The sequence below is a fragment of the Penicillium waksmanii genome (assembly GCF_028829765.1).
Source record: "Penicillium waksmanii strain IBT 27052 chromosome Unknown utg000004l:1.0-5674109.0:1.0-5678898.0, whole genome shotgun sequence".
In the NCBI taxonomy this organism is placed as follows: domain Eukaryota; kingdom Fungi; phylum Ascomycota; class Eurotiomycetes; order Eurotiales; family Aspergillaceae; genus Penicillium; species Penicillium waksmanii.
This window is the reverse complement of record NW_026643251.1, coordinates 2,773,258-2,785,718: the sequence shown is the minus strand read 5'-3', so window position 1 is coordinate 2,785,718 and position 12,461 is coordinate 2,773,258. Positions and strand designations below refer to the sequence as shown.

General features: G+C 45.1%; 8 protein-coding genes across 8 annotated transcripts; 3 read left to right on the top strand and 5 right to left on the bottom strand.

Annotated features, from left to right (window-relative positions):
- Positions 1 to 552: 552 nt before the first annotated feature.
- N7481_003843 (uncharacterized protein) lies at positions 553 to 981 on the bottom strand (the record flags this gene model as incomplete). The annotated part of the gene is made up of 2 exons (XM_057263062.1): positions 553 to 679; positions 770 to 981. The coding sequence occupies 2 exons, from the start codon at positions 979 to 981 to the stop codon at positions 553 to 555; spliced, it is 339 nt and encodes a 112-aa protein (XP_057124723.1).
- A 909-nt stretch (positions 982 to 1,890) lies between these two features.
- Positions 1,891 to 2,310, bottom strand: N7481_003842 (uncharacterized protein; the record flags this gene model as incomplete). Its single annotated transcript, XM_057263061.1, has 1 exon — positions 1,891 to 2,310. One exon carries the CDS (start codon positions 2,308 to 2,310, stop codon positions 1,891 to 1,893), a length of 420 nt encoding a protein of 139 aa, XP_057124722.1.
- Positions 2,311 to 3,041: 731 nt separating this feature from the next.
- On the bottom strand, positions 3,042 to 3,752 carry N7481_003841 (uncharacterized protein; the record flags this gene model as incomplete). Its single annotated transcript, XM_057263060.1, has 1 exon — positions 3,042 to 3,752. The coding sequence occupies one exon, from the start codon at positions 3,750 to 3,752 to the stop codon at positions 3,042 to 3,044; it is 711 nt and encodes a 236-aa protein (XP_057124721.1).
- A 546-nt stretch (positions 3,753 to 4,298) lies between these two features.
- Positions 4,299 to 4,733, top strand: N7481_003840 (uncharacterized protein; the record flags this gene model as incomplete). The annotated part of the gene is made up of 2 exons (XM_057263059.1): positions 4,299 to 4,554; positions 4,684 to 4,733. 2 exons carry the CDS (start codon positions 4,299 to 4,301, stop codon positions 4,731 to 4,733), a joined length of 306 nt encoding a protein of 101 aa, XP_057124720.1.
- Positions 4,734 to 6,801: 2,068 nt separating this feature from the next.
- N7481_003839 (uncharacterized protein) lies at positions 6,802 to 7,505 on the bottom strand (the record flags this gene model as incomplete). The annotated part of the gene is made up of 2 exons (XM_057263058.1): positions 6,802 to 6,924; positions 6,999 to 7,505. 2 exons carry the CDS (start codon positions 7,503 to 7,505, stop codon positions 6,802 to 6,804), a joined length of 630 nt encoding a protein of 209 aa, XP_057124719.1.
- A 1,471-nt stretch (positions 7,506 to 8,976) lies between these two features.
- On the top strand, positions 8,977 to 9,738 carry N7481_003838 (uncharacterized protein; the record flags this gene model as incomplete). Its single annotated transcript, XM_057263057.1, has 2 exons — positions 8,977 to 9,272; positions 9,324 to 9,738. The coding sequence occupies 2 exons, from the start codon at positions 8,977 to 8,979 to the stop codon at positions 9,736 to 9,738; spliced, it is 711 nt and encodes a 236-aa protein (XP_057124718.1).
- Positions 9,739 to 10,181: 443 nt separating this feature from the next.
- On the bottom strand, positions 10,182 to 10,825 carry N7481_003837 (uncharacterized protein; the record flags this gene model as incomplete). The annotated part of the gene is made up of 2 exons (XM_057263056.1): positions 10,182 to 10,490; positions 10,568 to 10,825. 2 exons carry the CDS (start codon positions 10,823 to 10,825, stop codon positions 10,182 to 10,184), a joined length of 567 nt encoding a protein of 188 aa, XP_057124717.1.
- A 433-nt stretch (positions 10,826 to 11,258) lies between these two features.
- N7481_003836 (uncharacterized protein) lies at positions 11,259 to 11,589 on the top strand (the record flags this gene model as incomplete). The annotated part of the gene is made up of 3 exons (XM_057263055.1): positions 11,259 to 11,341; positions 11,394 to 11,443; positions 11,519 to 11,589. The coding sequence occupies 3 exons, from the start codon at positions 11,259 to 11,261 to the stop codon at positions 11,587 to 11,589; spliced, it is 204 nt and encodes a 67-aa protein (XP_057124716.1).
- Between the last annotated feature and the right edge of the window lie 872 nt (positions 11,590 to 12,461).

The following is a 12,461-nucleotide window of genomic DNA, read 5'->3' as shown; positions in this document are numbered from 1 at the left end:
TTGATTTTCATGGGATATCAAGTGTACTCTTCGGCCCCGAGACCCTTCAGTTGTGGTCTACAACGGTCTTTCAGGCAGTGCACTATACTTCGATTTCTTCAAGTTCCTACAGGCCTCCCTACAGGCGGTACATAGATTATAGGTTTACAAAAAAGAATAGGTGCAAACTATTTTAAATTTCCAGAAAACACCCCTCAAACATCAGAACAAACAACGCCGATAAACCATCGAAACAACTCCTCGTTAGCCCTAAAGCACCAACAATGCAAGGTCGAACCCGAAAATACGACACAGATTCGAGATCTTCCTCGAAATTGCCCAGAGCTCCATAGATAAATTCAGCAATAAAACCATACATATGGAAACTGCAGGCACCGGCATGCAATGAGACATCGATGCAATGCAGGCAACGCCATCCGCTCAATAAATCAACAAACAACAGATTCCCAAATGGCCAAGAGTATTTCCCTGAGATCCATTCCCTTCTTGTGCGGCGTTCCTTCGATTAAATTTCAAGTAGGTCATTTATTTTCTTATCGTTCGTGCCTAAGTTTATCCAACAACATATGCATCATGCTCAGCGAAGACTGGAGGCAGCAGAGCAGCGATTCTGTCATACTCTGGAGTTTCGCGTTCGAGACACGCTGCTTGGCCAACTTCCCCTTCATCTGTTCGTAGTCTGAACTTAATTCGTCGACACTGTGAATCATTCAATCAACACTGCGAGCCTATGGCCAGGAGGGTAGGCACACAAGCCTGAGATATATACCGTTGGGAGAGCGAAGCAAAAACATTTCCATCACTCGAATCTCTGCGTTTTGATTCAGTTGTGATATCCTCACTGGAGGAATTGTGCGTTATAGGCAGCGGGGACGACGAGACTCGTTTCAGGCGCTTTTGACGCGGGTGGCCACTCAGGATGAGCTCGAAATCCATTTCATCGGAAATCTTTGACACTTGGGAGCAATAACGTTTGGGCATGATTGCCGTTTTCGAGTGATGATTTTGGTAAAATGAGTATTAGGAGTGGAGAGAAGTAGCAGGGATGTTGTGGTGGCGGGACAAATTGTAAACAGCAACCGCGGGACAGCGCAGAGAAACTGGGCATTGAACACAAACGCGATCTGTAGATCGTAGAACATCTTCTTTTGGCTTTCTTCGAAATACTCAGAAATTAACTTGCTTGGAACAAATTCGAGTCTGCCATGGCAAATATTATAACTTTTGAAACTAATTTGTCCTTGCTATTTATTCCCGTTGAGTAAGTCCATGCGTTTGATAAATCATACAGGCCTAAGCCGACGTCCGCCGCCGAGTATAATAATACCTTAAAATCAAGTGGAAACGAAATAAGAATCATGCTATATCACCCCATCCCTCAGATTCCATCCGGTCAAGTGGTCAATAAAACCCCAGCATCCCTACCCATTCGCAGTACAACCATTCATATCCTGCTGGGTTAAAAAGTCAGAATCTCCATCCCAGAAGCGCCAGGGCCGCCATGCCCGAACATGGTAGAGAATAGACTGACCTTGGTTATAGTTGTAACCCCTTCTTGAGAACAAAAGATGTCAACGTAAGTGGAATCAATGGTGGCGCAGTGCAGTGTCGATATTCCACTCCGGTGCTTCCATATATTCGTTGTCGTTGTGACCTCCTGAGGTCTCGACCCATTTATTCTCCAGCTCGAAAAGGTCGATCGAGGTCATGTTTTCCGTGATTGTCTCGCTGGAAGTCTCGGTTTGGGACGGGCCTCTCTCCATCTGCAGCTCGATCTGCAGTGCGGAATTCTCGGAAAGAAGAAGGTCTCGCTCGTTCTGGAGCTCGGTGTTCTTCGCCCGTGAGACATCCCGCTCACTTTTTAGCCTGGCGATTTCGACTTCAAGGGCTTTAAAAATCGGTGTTCTTTGCCTTCAATGTCTTCAGCTCCATATTCAGCTTGGTCTTTAACGTATCCCGCTCCCTTTTCAACTCGATGTTCTCGCTTTTGAGAGGTCCCACTTTTTGGTTGCAATGGGCCTCCCACTGAGACGCTACAGCCGCGTAGGATGCAGATCTCTGTTCAAGTGCTGCTTTATCCTGCTGGCAACAGACAAGGCTTTGCTGGGCAGTCGCTAGACTTGCAGTAAGTGAGGCGTTCTTCTGCTGCTCTGCCTCAATAGTCTGCCGGCGTTTAGTCAGACATGATTCTAGGTGTCGTTTTTCCTGTATGTAGTTTTCGCATCTGTCGCAGTCGTAGTCGTCGTAGTCATGATCGTCCTCATCGTAGTCGTGATTTGCGGTTATGTGATTGTGGTAGACGAACGTCATGTGGACATTTTCAGCACTGTAACTTTATCTTATTAGTTCGATGAAGTTGGTGGGAAATTCGGATTGGAGTTGTCACTTACTGGTGATGGTTGGTAACATCCACAACACCGTTCCACATCAGCGCCATGGCGAGGTTGGGATGATTCGTGTACGAATCACCAAAATAACAAACAGAATTAGGTAAGTGCAGAGTTGAGGTAAAGGGATTGATCAGGTGGAAGGAAAGACAGGTCTGAGTTGGAAGAAGGAGAGGTGAAGGTCGGAAGCGGTGGGAAGCGGAGGGAAATTCAGAAGTGGGATGGAAGAAAGGAAGGAAGAAAGTAGTACGCTGCCGCGACTTTATAGCGGCAACCCTCAGTAGGTATGCAATATATTGTAGAGCCAGAGATGATTTGAAAACTGGATGGATATTCTGATGATGTTTGTAATGAGATTGTAATGAGATAGTACCCTAGGTCATAAAGCCTTTGCTTGAATACAGTAACTACCGCTAAGCTATTCGACGCTACGGAGCATACGATATCCTTCCACATGCCATCAAGTCGGGTGGTCTAAAGTCTCAGCATCACAGGAGATTCGAGGTACAGTCATCCACATCTCATGCGAGTCACAGGTCACAGTCTCTGTCACAAGTACCATTGCCCTATTAGAATTGGTCGAAGAATGGCCCAAATTCATCAAATGATGGGCTTTTCCGGGTCTGTGAGGCAATCTTAATGGGTATAATTGAACTACTCGTTGCGCAGTGCCTGAAAATCCACAATGTCTGGCATCGGCGAGTCAAATTCTCCGTCAGAGAGTTGCTCAGCTTTAATCCATGTGTTCTCCAAGTCGAAAAGGTCAATTGGAATGTTTTCAAGCTTGGGAATAGGGTTGGTGATCTCGACCAGACGTGTATCCTTCTTGCGCTGCTGCTCAGCGATCCGGTTTCGAAGTATGTCCATCTCACGCCTGTATCCGGCGATCTGGTCTCGAAGTATGTCCAGCTCACGCTTCTGTTCAACGATCCGGTCTCGAAGTTCCTCTCGCTCAGACTTCAGCGCCACATTGTTGCTTCGAAGATTGTGCACCTCGTTTTTCAGTTCAATTTCCCACTGAGAGGATCGATCCAGGGCGAATTGGTGACGAAGGCCTTCGGCCTTGATCCTCTCTTCCTGTCGCTTTTCAAGGGTTTTTTGGGCCTCCTGGTAATTCTTGGCGGTGGCAGCACGTTCGCCTATAATCCCCTCTCGCATTTGGGCTAGCTGAGAGTTCAATTGACCCTTTTCGCACAGCAGGGATTGAACCTTTTCGTAGTTCCGGGTGTTTTCTTTTCTCTCGGTTTCGCGGATCTTGCGTTCGGTGTTGAGGGTTTCTTCTAGTTTCTTGGTTTTCTGCACCCATTCGTTGAGATGTTGCTGCAAGCTGTTTGCCCTGGGGGAAGTATTTCCTGTTAGAATCATCAAGTGGGTGGGTATTTTGGCTGAGTTTTGACTCTCTTACTGAGAAGGGGCTTTGGCGCCAGAACCACCGCCAGTGCTTTTGAAGCCAGGGCCACTGCTGTTCTTGGCGTTCTTGGGAGGCGCCATATTGAGGTTGAAATGGCTCGTACACGAATGATAGCGGCGTTGAGTGGACGAAATGCACAGAATGTATTCGATTGAATCGGTTGAATGAAAGAAATTGATCGATTCAAATGTATGGGAGGAGAGGTGAATGTGGGAAGAAAAGTGCAGAAGGCAGACGAAAAGCCGCTTCGGAAGGCACGCCCACTTACTACCAATAGCAGTACTAGTACGAGTAGTAGCAAGAGGAGGAGGAGATAGACTGGCTAAGAGCCATACGAAGAACCTCTAGATAAATCACACAGGTGACCAGTCGCCTAATGACAGCAGAAAAGAACGAAACCCCCCCCAAAACAACCTGACTTGTAGCTGTACATAACGAACCCCATGCGCCCCAGCCCCATGAACAACAACAACAGGTGTCCAGCATCACCTCTCATTCAGATGCTCACACCCCTTCTTCAGCTTCAGCAACTCTTCTTGCATTATCCCACAGTACTTCACAACGTCCTCGAACATCGGCTCAACTACTCGAGCCGGGACTATTTCCTCCGTGGGTTGCTGCTGTTCATTCAACGCGGCGAGCTCGGCGCGAAGCGCATCTCGTTCATTCGTCAATGCGGCATTTTCGGCATGGATGGCAGCGTAGGCGTCTCTCAGTTGACGCTCCGTCTCGATTATCATGCCGTTGGGTGTGGAGGTGAGTTTCATCTGCACGGTTGATATGTATATCACGCGGAGGATCCATTCGGTCTCGGTGTCGAGCGGTGCGAGGGTGAGCCCTTGTTGGGTTAGGGTCTCTGCGAATGTTTTGGCTTCGCGGAGCCAGGTATCGCAGCCGGCGAGGAGCTTGTTGGTTCTGGGGGGGCTGGTGGTTAGTTGAGTTCCATCAAAGATGCTAAGCTTTCTAGCTCGGTGTAGGATTGTTGTTGCTCACAGAGTCGCATACTCGTTTGACAGGTCAAGTGTGGTCGCCATGGTGGTTCGTGTCGAGGGAAGGATATCGGATTTGCAGCAGTGTAGTCGCAAGGATATTTTCAAAGAATAGATTTGCAGAGTTTCAGATAGGCATGAAGGAGTGGAAAAGGCGACATCACTGGGGAAGAAAGAAGAAAGAAGGTCTACCCACCCCAACCGTGCGGCAGGCCCCGTCCTTCGGGAATGACAACAATCTACGATTCGTGTCAGCCGCTCTTCAACTGTAGTATACAGACGCTGATTATCTTAGACTGTACTATAAGTCTAAATGATGACCATGTACGGTGCTCCATAGCAATGGACCCAGTGTTAGCAGCCCTGGAGTATTCCAAAATTACTACCAAGGCTATTCACACTAATACGATTCTGTGTCTAATTTGTATAGAGAATACTAGTGATTCTGGGACACTGCTGCCCTGGTGGACTTATACTATCAGGCGTAGTGGTTGCCTGGCCACTTGTTAGGTTCGAGAAATTTAGATCGGTACTGGATGGCCTCGCTGGGGGAGGGGCGGAGCCTTACAGTAGGGGATAATAGTAATTCCGCAACGCTGTCGCAATATAAATAGTAGAATTCTTGAAATGCTGGGTCGATTGGGACATACTTGGCTTGGACAAGGTTGAGATATTGCTCCACTGCCGGAGGGTTGTGTTGAACAACCAGAAAATGGTAGATTCAACTATCCCATAAGAAGTCCTTCCCGGAAAAAAACGAATGAAATCCACCCTCCCTTCCAGATGTGAACCTGGAAAAAAAAAAGAATTTATCCCATGGAAAATTCCCCAGCAACGATGCCTAGATCCAGCAAAAATCCCTAGAAATGATTTTTCTTCCAGTTCGTTCCGCGCAAATGGTCCTCCTGTAACTCCCATAAAAATAAGTTAGTACTTGATCAGCCATAGTGAATGGTATCATAGTAAGAGGTAGAGGGGAGATCATTACCATCAAGATCTCTCTCTCCTTTTGCATTTTGGACACATCATATGCAAAGTAGTTCAGGTCCGAGTGGATAGACTCTCGCATTCTCTCAAGGGCGGCTTCCTTGTGTCGAGTTAGAGTGAGCTTGGCTTGAATACTTTTGAACCGAGAAGAGATATCCTCAAGGGAAACTCTTCCAAGAGCAAACTCTTTGTCCTCTAGGACGGCCATCTCCCTCTCGAAATTATCCGCTATGTGCTCGCCTCAATGCTGTCTATATTGATAAGATTGATTCAACATGGATTCTGAGCGCCTAATATACTGTAATGGCAGCAATCTTACTTATATTAAGCGCCTTGAATTGCTCGTTGCTGCGCTAGAGAGAATTCTCGAGGTTCGCGGTCGCCAACGATCCGCAAACCCCCGCAAGCGGTGCGATGTCTGTCAGAATCCTCAGCAGTATCTTCAAGGGACACCTAACCACAGCGTAGGGCCGGTAACTGAAAGCCATGCCCTGTTAATTTCACATAATAATGCAGATGGGGATACCCTCGAAAATAAACAATACCAACTGCTAGGGAATAAGAGCACATCTGCCACATTAAGTCAATCCGCAATCAGACAAGATGGAAATAGGGATATCCCCATAACCAAAGAATATCAACTACTAGGGAATAAAGACACACACGTCACACTAAGTCAATCGGCAAAAAAAAGAGAGAAAGCCTTCACCAGATTTACATCCGCTGTTAGCAGTTTGCCTCATTCAGACAAATGGAAAGAACTGGCACCCACTGGTGAAGTTCATCGCGGAGAAGTCCTTCGTCGATTGATTTCGGGCTTGGCTCCATCAAGGAGTAAAATCTTAACACCGAAAACTCCACATTGGACGCCGGAGATATCGATTCTGAATAATTACAGCGAATCCATGCAATCTACGGCGACGGAGAACTACCAAACTACAGAGCATGGATATTACATGGTTGGCCCTCTTCAATGATTATAACTCATTACCCAATATTGAGCGGGATGCTAGGATCAAATGTTAAATCAAAAACCAAATTGTCGTAAAAATTCATTATTCCAAATGATCCAGGTCTCGATGTGGCGCATGGTGAGCCACCCACCGATGGGAACAGTAGTTCGGAGTCCAGTGACCTCCATGGCCCAGGTCTTTCATCTGAAATGAAACATGAGAAACTTATCACAATCGAATGTTGATATATCGTAGCAATTACCCATCATACCTTTTCACTTATAATATCCCATTTCAGATCTACCCAATGTGAATAAGCCTGAAATAAGGCAGACACATCATCGTCAATACTCAGACGTAGGCGTTTTTGCAGTCGCACATATCTCATCTGCAGAGCTGGAGCACGGTATCTTCTTCCAAACACATTTTCGAATGTAGCGCTGATCTCTCTCCATGTTTTGCTTCTGTCGTCCCTTAAGGTAAGAAGAAGCTCCTCTTCAAAACTCAATTGGATGTCGCGTTTGCTTGTTTTATTCTCGGAATTGGAAGGGCTGGAAGAGGGCGAGAGTTCCATGGACTGAGGAAGACAAGTTGGAATATTACCTATGCAGGGAAAGGCAACTGGGTCAAGAGAAAAGGGCTCGGAGTTTACACTGAGTGTGGGTGTATCTCCTGGCCATAGGTGAGTATTCGAAAGATCCTTGAATTGCTGGAGGATATCTTCGCTTGGCACGGAGAGAATACTAAGCATGTCCGGTGCCTGATTGTCATGAGACATGATTATAGAAAGGGATCTGGAACAAGGTTGATATCTTGATACAGACACTCTGGCGAAGTGGAGTGATTAGACACTCATATAGTCATGTCTTCCCTAGAATTTAAATCATAGCTGAAGGAATGACGCATCCCGGACCCTTATTTTCAGCCCTCATTATAGTACCACAAGAAGCACTGAATATGTTATTTGCTTTCACTGTTGGTCCTACTCAATTGGTAGTTGCAGCGCCACATCCATCATTGGTCTGCAAACTATTCTTATACCGACCCTATCAATCCTGGTCACATTTTTGTATTGTTATGACGCTCAGAGAAAGCTCTAATGCGTTCTCATATCCCCTGATATAGTGAATAGGATCGGATCAATGTTAATGCTATCCAATGAAAGATGAATCAATGTCAATTCACTGCCTTTTGATTGACCTTTTGAGCATAGTGATCCTAATATTCAGAAAGCGATACCAGGGCCTGGAGGAATGAAACAGTCTATTTCGTAATCGTATTTCCTTAATATGCCTTGACTCCTCACAAGAAGAATTTGGACCCTGCCAAGTGCCAAGGAAATTGATTAAGGATCCTGTAGCGATCCTTCGTCTGAGCATGCAACAGCTGCGGGGGGCGGTTGCATCTGCTAGATGGGGCCAACTTGCTCCTCAAGTAAAGTCTGCCTCGGCTAGGATTAAATTCTTCCAACAGAAAGTGACAAAATACGCACATGCCCCTCAAACCGGCCTTGGCGGCTATCAAGCTCACTTGGTCAAATCTTGTTCTTTTTTTGATTTCTGTTGGAAGGTCACGATAGATCTCAGATTTTATTGGCTGAATCTGAGTAAGCGCTGGACTCCTTTTTCTCAATTTGGATGTTACATGAGACATGTCGCTGTATGATATCATCCATCCTTCACCAGGAAGAAAAACGTTTATGTATTCAACTTAAGCGAGTTGTGATTACCCAAACCATCGAAGCAATCAAAGTCCATCATTAAGCGCTACGTGAAAAGGGTAATTTCATACGGAAACAAAACATAGATGATTCCTTTGACCGTGATGATAGCCAACAGGCATAGATAGGTTCAGGCTTCAGGCATAGATTGCGACCTAATCAATGACAACGGACACGGAGTGATTTTACATGGGTTGCCCCTTTAGTTCTGGACAATGCAAGACTTAGTTTTCGTCGGCGTTGAATTGAGCCCCGGCCCGGGGTGACCTAGGAGGCTGAGCGGACCCGCCCCATTGATATGCATCACTCTGCATGTACCCCTCCTCATGACAAAGAAATGCCTCATTCAAGTTCTCGCCCCGCACTGTGCATAACCTGAACAACCATCTTCTGGGTCGATGTCATATCTTCTCCAAGATCCGGACCAGCCACTCTGATTCTTGAACATCGCAACTGATTAATTTCCGCTTTCTCCCATTCCTCCAATTCTTTTTTCAATATCTCACAACAATCAACAAGAAATAACAACATGGCAGCCACAGATGCACAGAACCTCGAGGACCTAGTGAGAACAGAGCTAGCGTCTCCACCGAGCATATCGCTGCAGATTCTCGGAGTACACATGAATGGGGAACAAAGTGAAATCGACTTTGATCTGCGGATCGAATACTCAAATGAAGCGAAAATAAAGTGTGGAAAGCTTTTGACCAGAGATCAAAATGAATTCCATTCCTGGAGCCAGCAGCAAGACCCCGAAGGTGATTTTTTGGCAACTTCACGTGGCTGGATTGAGACATGGTTAAGTGATGGTGATGAGAGAAAAAGGTATACAGTCTAAATCTATCGTTTAAGGAAATTCAACTAACATAAGCAAAGCTGGATTATCCAAAATTCATGCTATGTCCAAGAGGAAGATCTCACTGCTATTAAAGGTCATCTCGAAGCACTTGCACGCAGAACTGGATATGGCGGAGATGTAACCTGTAAGGTCCACACTCCACTCTTTGAGGAAATTATCCCCGAGAGCACTGCAGTACTTCAAATAGAATGGACACCTGATAATCTTTTCATTCCTATGGACAAGGATTGGGACTCTAAGGTAATGAATGCAATGGTCGACAAATGGAAAGGATCCATATCCTTCGATGAGCCAAAGCCATCTCATGGCCATTCGCCATTTCGCAGAGCCATGAAATCAAATGATACAGCCAATCTTGTGTCTCATGATCAAAATAAGGATGGCTCAAAGTATACAGTGCTGAAGTATTCGAAGTGGGGATCTAGTACCTGAGAAACAGGAACTTAAAGTTCCCGTGTTTCAAGGTCAATTTATCCTATCAATGTGCAATTTCTGTATGAGTTCTTAGCTCTCTTAAGAGGAAAGATCTCTTTTGGTAAGAAATAACAGTTTTGGATTTATCTTTGAGCGCAGCAACGATGACTTTTACGATCTGCTTTTGTACAATGCCGTTGAATTACACTTATCTTCTATCTTTCTGAACGATAACTGCCTGCAAAGTTGCCTACTTTTCAGTCTCACCCGATTTGATCTACTAAATCGCCGTTCGAGTTCTCACAAAATGTAATAGATGCTAACTCAATTGAAATACCAGAGAAATAAATACTTAAATGATGAGTTCATCTCATTTCATCCCCTTGTGTGCATTCACAAAACAGCAACGAAACATTCAAAGCAATACAGAAACAAGCGCAGAGATCCAGTAAACCCCTTAATCAACACTGGTAGGGAGGCAACTCATCTCCGGAGTGCTCAATCCCAACTTCAAAATTGTCCGCGGATGGATCGAAGGCATACCCACTCTCGCCGTTACCAACGCACTGTTCAATAAGGGCATGATGAACCCGAGCCCAATCGTCTGAATCTATGGTAATCTGCTCGCACTTGGCGCAAACATAGGCGAGGCAGGTTCCAAAGCTTGCTTGGTGGCAATAGCCAGGGTCCACCAAAATATCAGATTTGTAGTTTGCAAGCTGGTCTGCCAGTCGCTTGCAGTCATCCCAAATAGGAGGGTGTCCAGAGTGCTGTTATGAATGTTAGTCAAACTTGACTTAAATTGGACTCTAGGATCTGGGACGGTATTTTGCTATTTAGCACTCACTCCCGAGCAATCTATGGTCACAGCTCGCTTTTGAAGACCGTCAGATCGAGAATTCAATGTCTTTGAAGATGTTTTGGTCCTTGTATCATCGCCCTTGGGTCGGTTTTTGATGTCCCAGGTAAAACCCTCTGGAAGCTTGGGAATATCTTCAAGGGTGGATATCTGGGGGCGTTTGCTGGAGCGAGTGGTTGGAATTGATACAGCATTGCCAACACCAAGTAGGGTTGCGAAAATGGCGATGTTAACAAGTAGTCTCATAATGGGATGTTTGAAATAGTCTTGAATAATATAGTTCAATGTTGTTCTTTGTGAAGATTTAATCATTCATTTTTTTGGACTTATATAGATCTTGCAGCAGTTATTACCTTCGTATATTGCTACGGGCTATGCTGCAGATAATGACGTTGGTTATACTGTGGGTTATACTGTGGGTTATACTGTGGGTTATACTGTGGGTTATATGGATGGTTGTATGAATGGTTATTCTGCGAGTTGTACCCCTTGTTATATTGAAGGTTATACTGCGACCTACACTCCTAGTAACCTAGCATGATATCAGACTTCTCCAGCCTAATATAAGTAGTACCTCTTTTCCTCACAATCTGAGTAATATCATTTTCGGATCCTCACACCATAATAAGTCTTTTGAACCTTCCTTCAACCAACGGAAACAAATATTGACTCTTCCACAATGCGTCTCGCCCTGAACCTATCCGTCTTCTTCCTCGTTTCTGGAATTGTAGCAGCCTCTGAGAAAAACCACTGTCACAACACGTGAGTCCTATCGGGAAAGAGTGTATGGAATCTACCACTAATATCGATATAGGGCCGATCCCCATGAAGGCCTCCCCAAGAATATTTGCATGTGCCCGGATGGTAAGTACAATCTCACAGTCTTATTCCATTTCTGGCGTTGCTAGACTTTGCCATGATTCTCATGATCATCTGTAGGTCGTTGCTACAACGATATAGATGGTGGAGTTTGCGAGGATCTGAGTGAGGAGACTGTTTGTATTACGTAACTTCGCCAGAGCTATCTTTCTTTTGAATTTACACAGTATTGTACTTTGCTCCCTATAATCCAGTACCCATAGCCGGGTATGCTTTTGCTCTACCATTTAGGAGTAATAGTGGCTTAAGGGAAGAAGCGCTTGGATAATAACAATATTGTCTGATATATAGTCGAAGTCGTACAAATAATGTGGCATGCGTCAGATTTTTTGGGCGTATGCTGAGGTATATGCTCAGGTAAGTAGTAAGCGAACTCGCGCGCAACCTCCGATGAAAACAGCTTCTGGACAGTGTGGGACAAAAACGCCAACCCATGGATTTATTCGATAGAGACAGCCTAGAAAAGATGAGTAATGATAATTCGGAGAAGACTGGGGACGGAAATGGGCCTACTAAACATATTTTACCATATATCCACCCTGTTATCGGTATCATGTATGCAGGACTCGAGGCACGGGGCTTAGGCACAGATCCGACCGTAACTACTGGGCTAATGACTCATTATTGCCAGTTGGCTTGGAACCTCTTGAATCACTCTATTTTCAATGATTGTTATTACTGGTAGATACCCTATACAGACTGTGTGTTTCCAAGAATGACTGTGTAGTGAGCTGGATTCATTTATAATGAACATACTAGTACGCTGCTGCTATATAGACTGGGTACTGCTTTAAATATGATGCTATCGATGGCCAAACTACTCTATAGGACACAATAGTGACTATTCGAATCTACTAGCAGCAAGGACACCTAGTCGCCGAGATTTTTCTGATCCGAATTTAAGAGAAGAACTTTATATTTTTGAACAAGAATATCAGGAAGATGCTACTCTATTAACGGACTGTGAGGATAACATAGATTATCTCCTATCGAGGCTAGCTAA